The following is a 15,247-nucleotide window of genomic DNA, read 5'->3' as shown; positions in this document are numbered from 1 at the left end:
GACCCTCCGTACCCCGTGGAACCCACCCTTATCGTCCCCATCTCTCGTTCCCCCCACTCTCCCACCTCGCAGCCAAGTGGGCGTGGCCACAGGCACCACCCCTCCCCATCTTGCATCCTCTCTAGCTCATTAAAATAAACCCCTTCTGGACTCCCTGGGCGACCCCACTCGTGATCCTAAGATCTCGTGAGATTTTGCCCTGGAAGGAAAGAGAAACCGGGATTGGTCAGATAAGGCTGTTTGCGGAGGCTGAGCTCAGTGCAGCTTGCTGAGTCATTGCGCGTCCTTTCCCTCCAGCCTCTGTGCGCGGGAGACCTCGTGGCCCAGTGCGCGGTCTGCAGAAAACGTAAGTTCAAGCCCCGGATCCTCCGCTTTCTCTTAGGGTGACCTTGGACTAATCGCTGGTTAGCACCCCCCCCTCCCCCAACTCTCGCCCCTATTTTTTATCTGAAAAGTGAATTATCAAAACGGAGGGTTGGAGTGAAGACCGAACAACATGCTCTGGCTCAGGTCAGGCCACGTACGCCACCTGCTTCGTAAAAGTGGCCGTGGTTATGAGTCTCAAACGTAATAATTCATCGAACTCGGGCGTCTGCGTTTATTGTTTGATCTCATTAGCTGGATGGGTATGCACTTGAAATGGAGTGGCTTTTCTAGGAATCTGGCCCCTCTGGAAGTGCCAGGGTATGGGGGGACAGAAGAAGGGGCAGAAACGTGGTCTGTGTCTTCGCGGGAAGGGTTGCTTTTGACTGACCACAGGGTCTGCCACTCCAGATTGTTCTCTGGTTCAGCTCATGAGAAATTGGTAGTCGGATTTGGAGATTAGAGGGCTTCCCCCCCCCCCCCACATTGGGCAGGACCGGGTCTCAAGTATTCAATTTCCTCAGCAGTGTTCGCTGAGATTTTCATAGGAGCCCGTGGCTTGCTCAATACATGTGTTAACACAAAGCCTCTTTGTTTCTCGAGCGTTTTGGTTCTTGCTCTCAGACTTGGGTAGATAACAGGTGACTGAGACGTTAGGAGACCAGGGACACCAAGTATTGGAGGACCTTGAGGCCGGTCTGAGCCGGACCACAGTGGACAGAAGACATCTTCAGGTAAGCTGCCCCCCCCCCCATCTTAGGTGTCTGGAAAAGCCCTGTTGTTCCCTCTGTTCTTATCTTGGAGGAGCTGGATGGAGTCTGCATCTTGAGGCTGCTCAAGAGGGGAGGAAGATGCAGAAGGAGCTTTTATTTTTTTTCCAGTCATTTCCCCAGTGGAGCATTTGTCCTGTTGCTTTCTTATTAGAAGGAACTGTCTTGTGCTGGGGGCTCCATTCCCAAAACCACGGTAATGTTCACAACCTCTGCTTGGGGGCAGGAGCAGGGCTGGCATCAGACCCTAGAGACTTGACTCCTGTTTGGTGTCAAGCAGGGACAGAGTGGGTGAGCCCAGGGAAGTTTTGGTCCACTGCCCTGTGGGCTTGGGCCACTGGGGGTAAAGGGACACTCCTTGAAAGAGAACAATAATAGTGCCCAGTTAGTGCTCCAGACAAATCCCAAGATCAGGGAGGCCTATGGCCTGACTTGAAACTGGAGAAGGGATGGAGGCCCCGGACAACCTCATGCATTGTGTCAGGCAGCACATGGGCATCCTTGATAGCAAGACGCCTGGCTTATAAGCCCAGAGTTACCGTGGCCTCCAGAGCAGGAAATGATGACCTTCCGTCCCAGAGCCACAGATACTAAGAGTGTCTGTGTCAGAACACGCTGGGACCAGGACCCTGAGAGGAGGAGGACCTGCAAAGAGGAGAGGTCAAGGTGAAAGCCATGATTCCAGAGGAGATTGGGGCAGAGGGGGAGAGAGGGGTCAGCCCCGGGTGACCAGAATGTCTCCCCTCCTTAGTGTCCCTCACCTGTGCAGAGTGCCAGGAGGATGAGCAGAGCAGAACCCAGGCCACGGTGGAGATGTCGCAGAGGTCTACTTCCTGTGGCTCCAGCACCGCCCTGGACCCCCCTTCTTATCCCCTGCTTCACATGTGGCAGGGACCTGCATGTGCCTCTGTACCTCACATCCTGTGGGTGACACCCCATCAGTGAATTCTCTTACTTGCTCCTGCTGAGGGTGTGCAGGGGAGACGGGTTCTCGCAGGAGTTGTTCTGAGCCTGACTCAACCAGAGAGACAGAGCTGCTGAGCAGAGGTGCCTCTAGACAGTGAGCTCAGGCCTTTCCAGATTTCTTCCTGGGAATATTGCACCCCTCCCCAACCCATCCTTCTGGATGCCTGACAGCGCCCACAGACTCAGCTGGTACAGACCTGCTGACCCCATGAGTGGAATGTTCCCATTCTCAGGTGACTTCTCCATGCTCAGCACAGAGCCCAACACACAAGGCTCGATCTCCCAACCGTGAGATCATGACCTGAGCTGAAAGAAAGAGATGCTTAACCCACTGAGCCACCTAAGCATCCCGACATTTTATGTCTTGAGAAAGTAGAGGCTAGAAAAGTGAACTGCTTTGGTAACTTCCTAAGTTCTACCAAACACGAGGAATTCTTTTTACTCATTGTTGTGATTGAGAATCCAGCTTCAAGCGCACAGTCCCCATCTCCCGCAGAAGTGTAAAGGGAGATTACAGCTATGACAAAGGGTTGAAGATACCCCGGGGGAACTGATCCTGGCAAAAACCTTCACACGAAAGGAATTCTCTCAAAAATATGTCATGGCGTTGAAAACACGAAGGATAAGATATCGGAAGCCTCCCCAAACTTAGAAGGCAGCATGATAGTTTGCCAGGGCACAGAAAAGATGCTCATTCTGTACCAAAAGTTATAGGAGAAGAACCATAAACAATGTTAAAACCACTTTTGATACTTTTTTTTTTTTTTTACAGAGAAGGGATTTAATTTTTAGTGTTTAAAATCAGTGTACTAAATAAACAGTAGTTTTACTATTTTATTCATTTCTTAACATACTTGTAACTGATAGGAAGGGAATTCTTAATGGGTTAGCAAAAAATAATTTTTAAATTGCCACAGAAAAGCCATAACTTTGCCTGTGAATTGTTAAGGTGGCTTTGCATAGTTTCATCTTGCATGGTCACTTTTATGGCCCTGTTCTACCACACAAAGCAAAGTCAACCTGTGATTAACTTATTTTTCAGCTTGCTGCTTTTTCATTTGCTTACTCAATAGAATGCAAGATCTGTGACCCTCAGTAAGTGTTTTTGAGTAAATCACGGATTGAGAAGAGAGGATGTGTCTGGGTATGGGGCAAGGGGCCAGGTGGTCCGGAGACATCCCTGTGAACATGCTCCAGTGCCTCCTGTCAGCCCTCAACTTAGGGCATAGGGGATTTTTCCCACCAAGTGTGAGGCCAGTGTCCCTGGAACCCCGAGGATCATTGCTTCCTGTCCAGTGGAACAAATCCCAGTGGAAAGTGCCTGATAGCCTGATGCATCTGGCTTTACTGTGAGCTACCATGACCTTCTTATGGCTTGGAGTCCAAGATTTGAGGGTCATGGGGCGCCTGGGTAGCTCAGTCAGTTGAGTGTCCAACTTCAGCTCAGGTCACGATGTCATGGCTTGTGAGTTCAAGCCACGCGTCAGGCTCTGTGCCGACAGCTCAGAGCCTGGAGCCTGTCTTTGGATTCTGTGTCTCCCTCTCTCTCTGACCCTTCCCTGCTTGCGCCCTCTCTCTCTCTCTCTCTCTCAAAAATAAATAAAACATCAACAAAAATTTTTAATAAAAATAAAAAGTAAATAAAGATTTGAGGGTCAATTTGGTGACAGGGACACAGTTCCAGACCCCATTCTCTCTCCCTCCTTCTCTCTCCCTCTTTCTCTCTCTCGCTGCCCCCCTGCCCCCCACAAAGCACAAATCTCAGTCAGTTGAGCTGTGATAGGTAAGGAGGCTGAAGAGCAAAATCCCAAGGAGCAGCCCAAGGGCTGAATGCCGAGGCTGGGGCCCTCACCTTCCCTCTAAATCTGTCACCTTTGCATGCAGGAATTGGCTTGCCACTTTCTCTCCCTCTCCCCATACTCTCCATTTGTCTGATTCTGTGCCCTTGGTCTGCAGTGACATGCAGGCGTGCACATTCTCACGCACACACACACACACACACACACACAGCCACTGGCACCTTACTCAGGCGCACAGTGTCTCTAGGTGGTCTCAGACATGTCTCCACCCTTTAAGTGACACAGCTCTGTGGGAGCCAGAAGACCTGGCCTCCTGTTATGCTGTCATTTCCTCCTCTCCCTCCATTCTGGGCCCCACATGGGATGCTCTTGGCCTTTTCCTTTTTAGTCCCTTCTCCTGCCACCAGTCTGGAATGAGTCCTCCCCCACTGTGCCTCCAGAAACACTTCCTTAGAATTAACTGGCTAGATCCAGAGTGACCTGGACGTTGGACAGGTCATCACTGGCAAGGAAGAAAGGAACAATCCCGTGTTTAGGTCTAGATGTCACCGGATTTGAAGTGAAACCAGATCTTGTTGAGTACAGGAAGGGGCAGGGAGGACCAAGAGAGAGACCTTTAATTTTTAAAAAGACACAGAGGGCAAAATATTTCAGGGTAATAAGAGGTGTGACTCCAGGGGAAAATGTTGAAGACGTACTGGATGCCATGTGGAATCTTGTCTACCCGAGGGCGTCCTCAAGAAAGCCTGAGAGGGACTGACCCCTGTATCAGGACTGGGCTCCCAGCTTCTCATTATCCTGGCACCCCTGAAGACCAGTGGAGTTGGGGTCTTTCTCTGGAACTCAGGAAGTGTCTTTTGGCATTGCTGGGGGCCTCTTGGATCCAGAAAAGCAGTTGGGCTTATTTTCTTTCTTCACCTTGTGGCTTGTCATGTCCTCCAAGATAGTGCTCAGTAGAATTGAGGAAAATGCCTTGATTTCTGTTGATACCAATGGAAAGGTGTTCCCCAGCATTGTAGCCACTCCCCAGGCTCTAAGAGAGGTGGACTCATGTGCCAGGGACACGGAGTAGGCTTGCCCAGTTGGCACAGAAACATTCTAAAGACCCCAATAAGATAGATGCTGTGGGATCCTAGTTGGAATTCTGTTGACTAGAAGGGGTGGGGGCAGGGCACCCACCCTGACGAGCCCAGGGGCTGCTCTGGCCTGTGTAGCAAATGAAGACCATGAGAACAGGTGACCAGGATGCAGTAGGAACATGCCTCAAATTCATGCCTTGGCCCTGGGAGTTGTCTGGAGCCAGTCTTGATCCTGGGCAGGAAGGACGGTCTATCTAGATGTGCTCTTGGTGCCCCTGCCTCCAACCCCGCAGCGTGTCCCCTGGTCCAACAGGCTTCTATCTATGAGGTGAACAGAGGAGTGTCCCTTGCTTCACAAGGGAAGAGTGTTTGGTTCATACTAAACATTGTTAGATCTGAAAGCAATGGTCACTCCTGCCCCCTTGGATCTGGCTACTGGGATCCCACAGACACTTCGCAAACTTGGACTTCTGCAATTTTTCCTATTTTCCCAAGGTCCAGGTGAAGTCTGTCATCAGGTCTCTCTAACATTGAGATTATCTGATCACTTGGTGGGGCAGATCCATCCAAACCCCTCCTCTGAGGGTGTTTACCAAGCTAATCCCTGTGTAGAGTTGAGTCCCGGATTCACTGGGCTAAAAATAAAATTACAGCGAACTTTAAATTTTCTGCAAAAGTTATTGAGGGTACTGGATGAAATGTTCCAGAGCACCATTTCTGTGTCCAGTGACAGCTCAATAATCAGGAACATTTACGATTATCTTTGTTGCCAATCTCAGTCTTACAGCTCATTGGTAGCGGTGATTGCCTAGTGGCTAAAATGCCAAGAGAGCATATTCCAGTTTAACCCTATTTTATGCACACGGGTAATAGAAATTTGGAGAAAGCAGTCTCCATGAAGATACTAAAATGGAGAACATCGTGGAGAGAATCCCAGTCTCCTTGCCAGTAGTATATAAGAATTGTTTGGGCATCACCATGCAAGGAGTAAAGAATAGCCTGAAGAATTCTTTATGGGGGGAGATGTTCTCACTCTGTGTGTTCTGAAACCACCAATGTGTGATCCAGCGCAGCGTGGGAATCATCTCTAAATTTGGCAGATCCTTAAATGTCAAATATAGCTTCAAATTTTGTAGGGAAAGGTGTTGGTATTTGTGCACGAAACCTAACATGGAGAGTGGGGGAAAGTTTTCCTGTTCCTAATGGTGCTTTCCCAGCTGAATGGGAGTAAGTAAGAAGCTTAGGGACAGAGCCAGAAGGAGCTTTTTGAAGTTGCATTTATATTAGTGGTTTCCTAGGATTGAGGAAACAGCAGTTGTCAATATATACCTGGGAAGGGGCCTTTGGAGATCACATTTAGGGCCGAGGCCCCCGTGAAATGCGTAGACCTGATCGGCCTTTGAAAAGTCAGGTTCTGGAAGAGGATAGGATACCTGGGCCTAAAGAGAAAGTCTTCTGGTGGCAGCTTCTTGATGACAAGGCTACGTGTGTTTTAGCTCATGCTTATTTCTCTCCCTGCCTCTAAGACCCCAAAGAGCCCACGGCCTTCACCCCTCAGTGGCTGTCAGAATTGGACTAGTCCTGTACCTGGTTTGGTTGCCAGTACTGTTCAAATACCCAGCCCCTCCCTTCTTCTGGCCAACCCCTGGTTGTAATTCTGACCTGAACTCCTTCAGGGAAGCCTTGACCGTCAAAATATGGAAGACCAGCAATTCTTCAGTTGTACCACTGTTCCTTTGTGAATAGACACACAGTTTGTGGTTTTAGGTAATACAAAGTTTAAGTGCCTATGTGATATTCTGGAAGTTTATTTTATTTATTTTTTTCTTTTGGGACAGCACCACTGTCTGCATAAAGCTGTCTTAACTCGAACATTTGAATTTTTCTGATGTGGCCAAAACTCCCCCAAGTATACCTCCAGGTTGGTTTTCTTTCTTTTTCTTTCATGAATGGGGCATATGATTCAGTCAGTTGTATAGAGAAAGTCAGAAACCCAATCTGGATTAACTGGATGGAGATCCAGTGATAAGATTGTGCTTTCAGTTGGAAATTGAAATGTCAGCTAGAATTTGAAAAGGGGGGGTGAGGCCAGAAAAACCTATAATATTGCTTCTGAGGAGCCAGCCGAGAGACCCAGAGGTCTGGAGCAGTAGAGTGCCGCCTGAAGTCCGAGCCGATGGTCCCCTGCGCCATGCCCCATCGTGGGGAGGCGGCAGCCGCAGGCTGGGACACTGCCATCACACTGCCCTCAGCCGTGTCGTATGAACGAGTAGGCTTTGCTTTTGCCTCGGAATACAGTTTTGCCTTAATCTCAAACCTTTTGATTTCTGCTTTGGTGTCTAGGCCATTTTACAGACATTTACAATATTTCTTAATCAAATAGCTTTTTTTTTGGGAAATGAAAGACATCTAGTTAGTTGGACTTTTTTGATGATGTTGTAAATTTTAAACATTTAGTTCGTGTTTGGCAATTATAGTTCATAAAATTTATTGTTTTGTGATTTTACTAGTTAGAGCTTTTTTTTTAGAAAAATAAACTAAAAGCTTGAAAAATATTCCATAGGAAAAAAAAAATACTCCATAGAGTATTTTTAAAAGTGGAGGCTTTGTTCTGAATATGAGCTGTAAACAAAATGTTTCTCTAAACAAAATGGTAATTTTCTTATTTGTAGGAGAGACATAATAAAATCATTTGGGGAATAGTGTATTTTTTTCATCTCCAACTACCACATGCTTTAGAACATTGTTATGCCACTTTTACAGTTGAAAATTTTTTAAATGACGTAATGGTACTTACTGTACGGATGTTCTTTAATCTTTCCCGTCTGGGTTGATTGTTAGAGCTAAGGAGGGGGTTATGCTGGGCCACGTGGCATTCCTTGTTCCTCTGTACTTTCAGTCCTCAGGTTATAATCATCAACTTTTCTCAAAAAAGGATGGGGCCAGTGGTTATCTTGTTCTCCCATCAGGGCCTGGTAAGATGCTCATTCTGGCTCCCGCACAGGCAGAACTGTGGCTTTGCAGCCACCTAGCAGAGAATGGAACTGGGGTAAACTGAGGACTCCCCAACTATTGTCAGAACAGTGATTTTGGCTTTGAATTCATTTCTCTCAAGGCTGGAGGGATAATGGGGTTGCTCATACTTAGCCTTGTTCCCTGGATGTTTCGCCAGGATTCTTTTCAGAGCAGATTCATCAGGATGAGCCTTCCGGCCCCACCCAGACTCGTGGATCTGGCAGGTCAGAGCCTGCTGAAGGACCAGGCCTTGGCCATCGCTGCTCTGGAGGTGCTGCCCATGGAGCTCTTCCCACCGCTGTTCACAGCGGCCTTTGCTGGGATGTACAGTGAGACCCTGAAGGCGATGGTGCAGGCCTGGCCCTTTGCCTGCCTTCCTCTGGGGGCCCTGATGAAGGAGCAGCAGCCTCACCAGGAGATCTTTCAAGCTGCACTGGATGGACTCGACGTCCTGCTTGCCCAAGAGCCTCGGCCCAGGTGAGGGTGATCCCATAGCTTGAGAGGGCCCTCGGGGTCCCAGCTCTTGCTTGGGGTCAGGGAGAGTACAGGGCCACAGGGTAGGCCAGAGGCTTCTGCTGGTGCCAGTGAGGAAGCTTAGAGCTGTCTTGGGGCCATCGCTGGGGTCACTCTTGGAACAGGCTGTGCACACATAGAGCTGATTGAGATGCAGAGGTGACCAAAGAAGCATGTGCCTGACCCTTCTTCATGGCACTTAAAGGTGCTACAAGTGGGGAGCGGGAAGGATCTCAGTAGCCCAAGGAGACACCGACATCCAGAGTATGGACTAAAAGTACAGGCCAGATGTCTGGGCCTCGCCTAGATTCTGAGACTCATGGTCGTATTCCCTGTTGATCTGAAAGCTTCTCGGTCTGTCTCCCATCTTCCCTGCAGGAGGTGGAAACTTCAGGTGCTGGATTTACGGAAGAATGCTCATCAGGACTTCTGGACCGTGTGGTCTGGGACCAGGGCCAGTATATACTCCCTGTTGGAGCCAGAGGTGGCCCAGCCCGTGAAGAAGAGGCAAAAAGTAGATAGTTGCAGGCCAGGGCCCAAGCAGACCTTGGCTCCTGTGGAGGTGCTTATCGATCTTTGCCTCAAAGAAGGCACCCCTGATGAGTCTCTCGCCTACCTCATCCGGAAAGTCAAGCAGGGCAAAGGTCTGCTGCACCTGTGCTGTAAGAAGCTGAAGATTTTCGCCATGCCGATGCAGAACATTAAGAAGATCCTGAAAATGGTGCAGCTGGACTCTATCCAGGATTTGGAAGTGAATTGTACCTGGAAACTGTCCACCCTGGGGAAGTTTGCTCCTCACCTGGGTCAGATGGGCAATCTGCGTAGGCTCCTCCTCTCCCACATTCACATGTCTGCCCACTCCACCCCCACGAAGGAGGAACAGTGTGTCAGCCAGTTCATCTCTCAGTTCCTCAGGCTGCACTACCTTGAGGAGCTCTATTTGGACTCTATCTCCTTCCTTAAGGACCGCCTGGACCAAGTGCTCAGGTGAGGGATGGTGAGGTTTCTTGGCAGACGGGCACAAGCCCTTTTTCATTCCAGTAAACAGTAAGGGGCGTCTGCCGCGTGCCTGCCGTTTGACAGTGCCAGAGGGCAGGAGTCACTGAAGGTCCACACACGGCCATGATGTCCCCATGCATGTTGTCACATAACCTCCCAGATGAAGGTTGGAGGTATGAACTAGAATACACACTCCTCGAAGGGACTCCTCACTAGGAATCTGTATCTGGGGGGTTGGGGGCAGGTGAGTGTGCCTTTGAGAATTCTTCCTGAGAAAACGATGCCTGAATGATGATGGTCAAAACTAACTTAAAAAAAAATAACTAAACTTGAGGGAGTTGATGAAGGGAAAGCGTATCCCAACGTGAGGTTTCAGATCGCAAGCTCTGTGCTCGGCAGCTTTGACAACTCGAGCCTCTCCCTCCAAACCTGCCTCCCATCCCTGGCAGTAAAGGGTTGCTCTGGGTTCCACGTCCAGAGGAGATGCCTGATTCTGGGCACGAGTGGGAGGGAGCAGAAATGCGGAACGGTGTCAAGTCAGATCCTTGGGGCCGCGTGCTGCCAGACCTTGCCCACGTTAGCCCTTCACGCCCATTTCCCATTGACCTCATGCAAATGGGTCCCAGCGACGGGTCTGAGCAGCGGCCAGAAGGAAGCCTGAGTTGAAAGCATTTCTAGTCCTGTGGCCCAGTACTAGATTTCAGTGGTTCCCTTCCTTATTTGAGACACAGGGTCGGGCTTCCCTTTTGAGTGCCTCTCGTTGCTCCATTAATTCGTGCTTACAACACCTCTGAAGGGCGTGCTGTGCTCCAGTTGCCAGCAGAGGGGATGTTTGAGGTTTCGTTCACTTTGACCAAGTCACCCAGCACATAAGTGATGGAGAAAGGACTCCACTGAAATATGGATTGACTTGAGTGCCTTTTTTCTGCACTCGGCATCCTGGGGCTTGACCATTGTCTGTGACGCATTGGGTTTTGGTGGAGTGGGCCTCTCTTCCCTCGAGGCCTGGGTCATCCCTACGTCCCTCCGCCTGCCACCTCCATCCCCTAGAACTAACTGCTCTGTCTCTTCCCAGCTGCCTGAAGACCCCCTTGGAGACCCTGTCAATAACTAACTGCCTGCTTTCGGAATCAGACTTGACGCATCTGTCCCAGCACCTGAACGTCAGTCAGCTGAAGGACCTGGATCTCAGTGGGGTCAACCTGACCTGTATGAGTGCCGGGCCCCTCCAAGTTCTGATAGAGAGAGCCTCTGCCACCCTCCAGGACCTGGACTTAGATGAGTGTGGGATCATGGACTCCCAGTTCAGTGCCATCCTGCCTGCCCTGAGCCACTGCTCGCAGCTCATGACTTTCAGTTTCTGTGGAAACCCCATCTCCATGGCTGTCCTGGAGGACCTGCTTCACCACACCGTCGGGCTGAGCAAGCTGAGTCACGTGCTGTATCCCGCCCCCCTGGAGAGTTACGAGGATGTCCGTGGCACCCTCCACCTGGGCAGGCTTGCCCACCTGCATGCCAGGCTGAAGCAGATGCTGCAGGAGCTGGGGCGGCCTGGCATGGTCTGGTTCAGTGCCAACCCCTGTCCTCATTGTGGCGATAGGACCTTCTATGACCCGGAGCCCATTCTCTGCCCCTGTTACATGCCTGTGTAGCTGGATGCGTGTATCCCAGGCCTCGTTCTGGGCACTTGGATGCTGAAGCCCAGGTGTAAGTGTTTCTTGACGGAACACAGAAGCCACAGTTTGAGACACCTGCCCAATGTGAGCAGCGAAAGGAAAGGTGATCGGGGAGGGGGGGATGTTGACCTGGGAGTTAATGGGATCTTCGGGGAGACGCATTTAGAGCATTAGAAGTATGAATCTGAATTTCTAGAGGGAGATTCGAGTTTGGGAGGTAGATGTGGGAGTTATCCCTGAATGGATGGTTGTAAAGCAGTGGTCAGAAATAAAGAGCCTCAATGTCAACCATCTGGTGTCCTCTGTGCTACGTTAAGCTTATTCTGCAGTTTAAGCCTTGGGAATCTGCAGTTACTGATTAAACAAGAAGGTACGGCATCTGTGATGCGCAAACGCTAAACTGGGTGAGGTTCGGCCCCGGGAGTTCACGGCACCATTTGTCATTCCTTCATTTGGCTCTTGTGTCTGGTGCATCTGTTACCTTCTCACTTCCGTGGCTATTTAATTGGTCAACACACGCACGGTGCATCCTCAGGGCCCGGAACATACTAGGTGGCCAGTAGTGCAGTGGAGGAAAAGTGCTTTTCGGAGGCTCCCACTGCTCACTCTGCCAAGGCTCTGTACTCGAGCACTCCTCACCAGTGGATCCAATGGATCCATAGTCTCCATCCCTGGCCTTTGGATGCACCAAGATACGGCTTCTCTGTGCACAAGTCAGGTTCCCAGTACTAGAGGGGGCATCACCCTGAAGATGAGTCAGAGCCTTTGGGCCTCACCAGCCCATGACTGTCTTCCCACCAGGGCCAACCCTTTATAGAATTCAACTAACTGTGGTCAGTAAAAACATCTAAATTCCTTTTAGCAAAATAAGATCATGTAGACCTATGACATTGGTTTAATATTTGTTTCCCACATTAAAAATATGACCTGTGTTTGTGGGGCTAGGTGATGTCAATGCAAGATTGACCACCTCCCCAGAAAATCTGCCTTCCTCCCCATCGAGGTGGTAAGCCAACCCTGACCAAGGAAGATGCTGTGGATTTGGGTTCCAAGAGTGAGTAAACCCTTACCAAGCCCTGGGGTGCACTTTGGTGGAAGCTGGTATATGTCTGACTTTGGAATTGGGGGTGTGCAGGGCCACCCTGTGAGACGAACCATCCAAATGAAAAGAAGATGTCCTACTGTGGGGTCAGACCCCATGCTCAATGGGCAATTGGCTCTCCAGTGAGCAAGAAGGCTCCCTGTCCTACACCCCTGCGTCCTGGCCCTAGGCTTCCTCATCTCCCTCACTGCATGGGCAAAATATTTTGGGAGGCCATACACTAAGGCCCGGGGCAGTGCTCCATCTGAACGTTTCCTTGAGTATGAGGAAGTACTCTCTGCTCTCATTCCAGTGCCTCTCATTCAGTGCTAGCACTCTGTGTGTGTGTGTGTGTGCACGCGCTGCTGTCTTTGCTAGGCATCAGCAACTTCTTATTTTGCCACACACACAACTGGCCCTTCTCCATTCTCCTCCTGTAGCAGTTACCCTGTTCTGCCTTCCATCCTCCTACCCTACACCCTGTAAGAAAGAACCAGAAATGGGCCCATCAGCTTATGAGACATACGTTGCCATTTCCGAGAGAATAGAAAATGCAGAAACCTGTATAACCTGTATGTTCAAAAAAAGGGGGGGTCAATAAAAGGCCTCACCTTTTCCTGACGTGCACCCTGTTTCAGCGTCCCTGACATGGACCCTGTAATTACAGGGACTATTCTCCAGAATGGGAACCAGCAGCTTTGGGATTTGAGAAAAATAGACTGTCTTAGAGGAAGAGCAAAAAGCAGAGCATCACGTGACCTCAGCATTGGGTTCCTCAACCACAAAACAGAGACAGTAATACTCCAAAGCAGCCTGGTAAGATTTATCTATGGGGCTAACTTAATGCAAAGCACTCATAGAAGTGCCCTGTTCATGGATGGCCCCGTGCAGGAGAGTGATATTTATAGCTGCCCAACACGGTAAAGGAAGAAAAAAGTCAACACTGCATCTTGCTTTTCTTTGTTTTTTAAAATTTTGATAGCGAGCTGGGGAGGGGCAGAGAGAGAGAGAGAGATTGAGAATCCCGAGCAGGTGCTGCACTGTCAGCACGGAGCCTGATGCAGGACTCAAACTTAAGAACTGTGAGCTCAAGACCTGAACCCAGATCGAGTCAGTTGCTTAACCTACTGAGCCACCCAGGCACCCACTGCATCTTGCTTTTATTTTATTTATTTATTTTTAAATTTTTTTAATGTTTATTTTTGAGAGAGATAGAGACAGAATGTGAGTGGGTTAGGAGCAGAGGGAGAGGGAGACACAGAAGCAGAAGCAGGCTCCAGGCTCTGAGCTGTCAGCACAGATCCCGACGCGGGGCTTGAACTCACGAGCTGTGAGATCATGACCTGAGCCGAAATCGGACGCTCAACCGACTGAGCCACCCAGGCACCCCTGCATCTTGCTTTTAAAGCAGGGTGCCTTGGGGCGCCTGGGTGGCTCAGTCGGTTAAGCATCCGACTTCGGCTCAGGTCACGCCCTCACAGTTCGTGAGTTCGAGCCCCGCGTCGGGCTCTGTGCTGACAGCTCAGAGCCTGGAGCCTGCTTCACATTCTGTGTCTCCCTCTCTCTCTGCCCCTTCCCTGCTCATGCTGTGTCTCTCTCTGTCTCAAAAATAAATAAACATTAAAATAAATAAATAAATAAATAAATAAATAAATAAATAAATAAAGCAGGGTGCCCTACAGTCAGGACTCTGTTTGGCTTGGACACCTCATCTGAGAGATAAATCTGGCAGGATTATTTACTCGGAATTTAGACTTTGCCATAAAAATATTCAAAGAACATAGTACCAAGGCAAAGAGGTTTTTAAAAGTTGGGTTTATCTGGAGAGAGTCCTCATCGGTAAGGATGGCCATACAAGCTGTATGGGGAGGTAGTGACTGCTGGTGGCAGGGGGCCCACATAGATGGAGGCCCCATTGGGGGACAGAGTAGTCTCCAGGTCATTAGAAAGCAAGCAGTGGGAGTATGGTGCACACAGAAGGTTCTTGGGTATTAATTCACCTCGGAGCTCTCTGCTGTGCACAGAAGGTAGATTAGATTTAGGGCAGCTGGGGAATAAGAGCATGAGAGGGAAGAATGTGGACAGAAAAGAGTCAGAGCACAATCTCATATAGCAAGCCTGGGAAATCATCGAGAGGCCGAAAAGATACTGAAAGATGACCCAAGGCCTAGGCAGAATGAAAATGCCTAATAATTCTCAGAGACAGAGTTGAGGAAAAGAGCTATTTTCTAATGCTAGCAAGAAATGTTGACTTGACCCACAATCCAGAAGAGTATTAGGGATCCAAATCATTGGTACTACTACTAATAAGGGTAAGGATGCAGTGGCCATACAATTAGAAAGAGAGAGAAATAGCCCAGACTCTGCCACCGACATGAAATCATTGTGAAAAGCATATTTTCATCACCTGACCAATCTCATATTTTACTGGTGATCTGGGGCCATGAAACTTAAAAAAGGAATCAGCTAAGCAATGGAAGTCCCCTCAGGCTGAGCTGAATTCTGGTTTGAGATTCATTTGCTACTCCCAAGAGAGAACTTCAGCATGAAGAGGAGACAAACCTGAGGTTCTCACAGGAGGATGTTGGTCCAGACATTTAAGAGTTGGAGAGATTAATTTAGAAAGAGTAGAAGAACAAGGAGAGGTGACCCGGTATTTGGATAAGCAGAATTTAATATAAGATGACAAGGCGGGGCCTCAGAGGGCTGGAGCATAAAGCCATTGCTCACAGAACTTTCTCCAATATTTTCTTCAATAGATCTTCCAATCTCTAGAAAGACAGAGCAGGGACACGAGTCCCTGAGTCTGTGTCATGGGCAACTGCAGACTATGGAAATGCAGGCCATCAGCACTGTGTGGATCCTAAACGTGCCAGAGTAGGTTTCAAATGAGATGCACAAATGCCTGGTCGATCCTGGTGTCTGTCAAACCTCTTCAGGCCCTATTCACTCATGGCCCTGGTGAGCACCTGTACAGCTTTCTTCT

General features: G+C 49.3%; 1 protein-coding gene and 2 gene segments (V, D, J or C); 1 reads left to right on the top strand and 2 right to left on the bottom strand.

Annotated features, from left to right (window-relative positions):
• Positions 1-15,247, bottom strand: part of LOC115528231 — a 917,695-nt gene that overhangs the window by 327,454 nt on the left and 574,994 nt on the right.
• LOC116738411 overlaps positions 1-15,247 on the bottom strand; it is a 688,014-nt gene that overhangs the window by 294,520 nt on the left and 378,247 nt on the right.
• Positions 8,165-11,440, top strand: PRAME (PRAME nuclear receptor transcriptional regulator). The gene is made up of 3 exons (XM_032595460.1): positions 8,165-8,469; positions 8,884-9,492; positions 10,580-11,440. Exons 1-3 carry the CDS (start codon positions 8,177-8,179, stop codon positions 11,154-11,156), a joined length of 1,479 nt encoding a protein of 492 aa, XP_032451351.1. The 5' UTR covers positions 8,165-8,176; the 3' UTR covers positions 11,157-11,440.

Source organism: Lynx canadensis, chromosome D3, assembly GCF_007474595.2.
Source record: "Lynx canadensis isolate LIC74 chromosome D3, mLynCan4.pri.v2, whole genome shotgun sequence".
Taxonomy (NCBI): Eukaryota; Metazoa; Chordata; class Mammalia; order Carnivora; family Felidae; genus Lynx; species Lynx canadensis.
The sequence above is the reverse complement of the archived record's forward strand: the minus strand, read 5'-3'. Positions and strand labels throughout refer to the sequence as shown.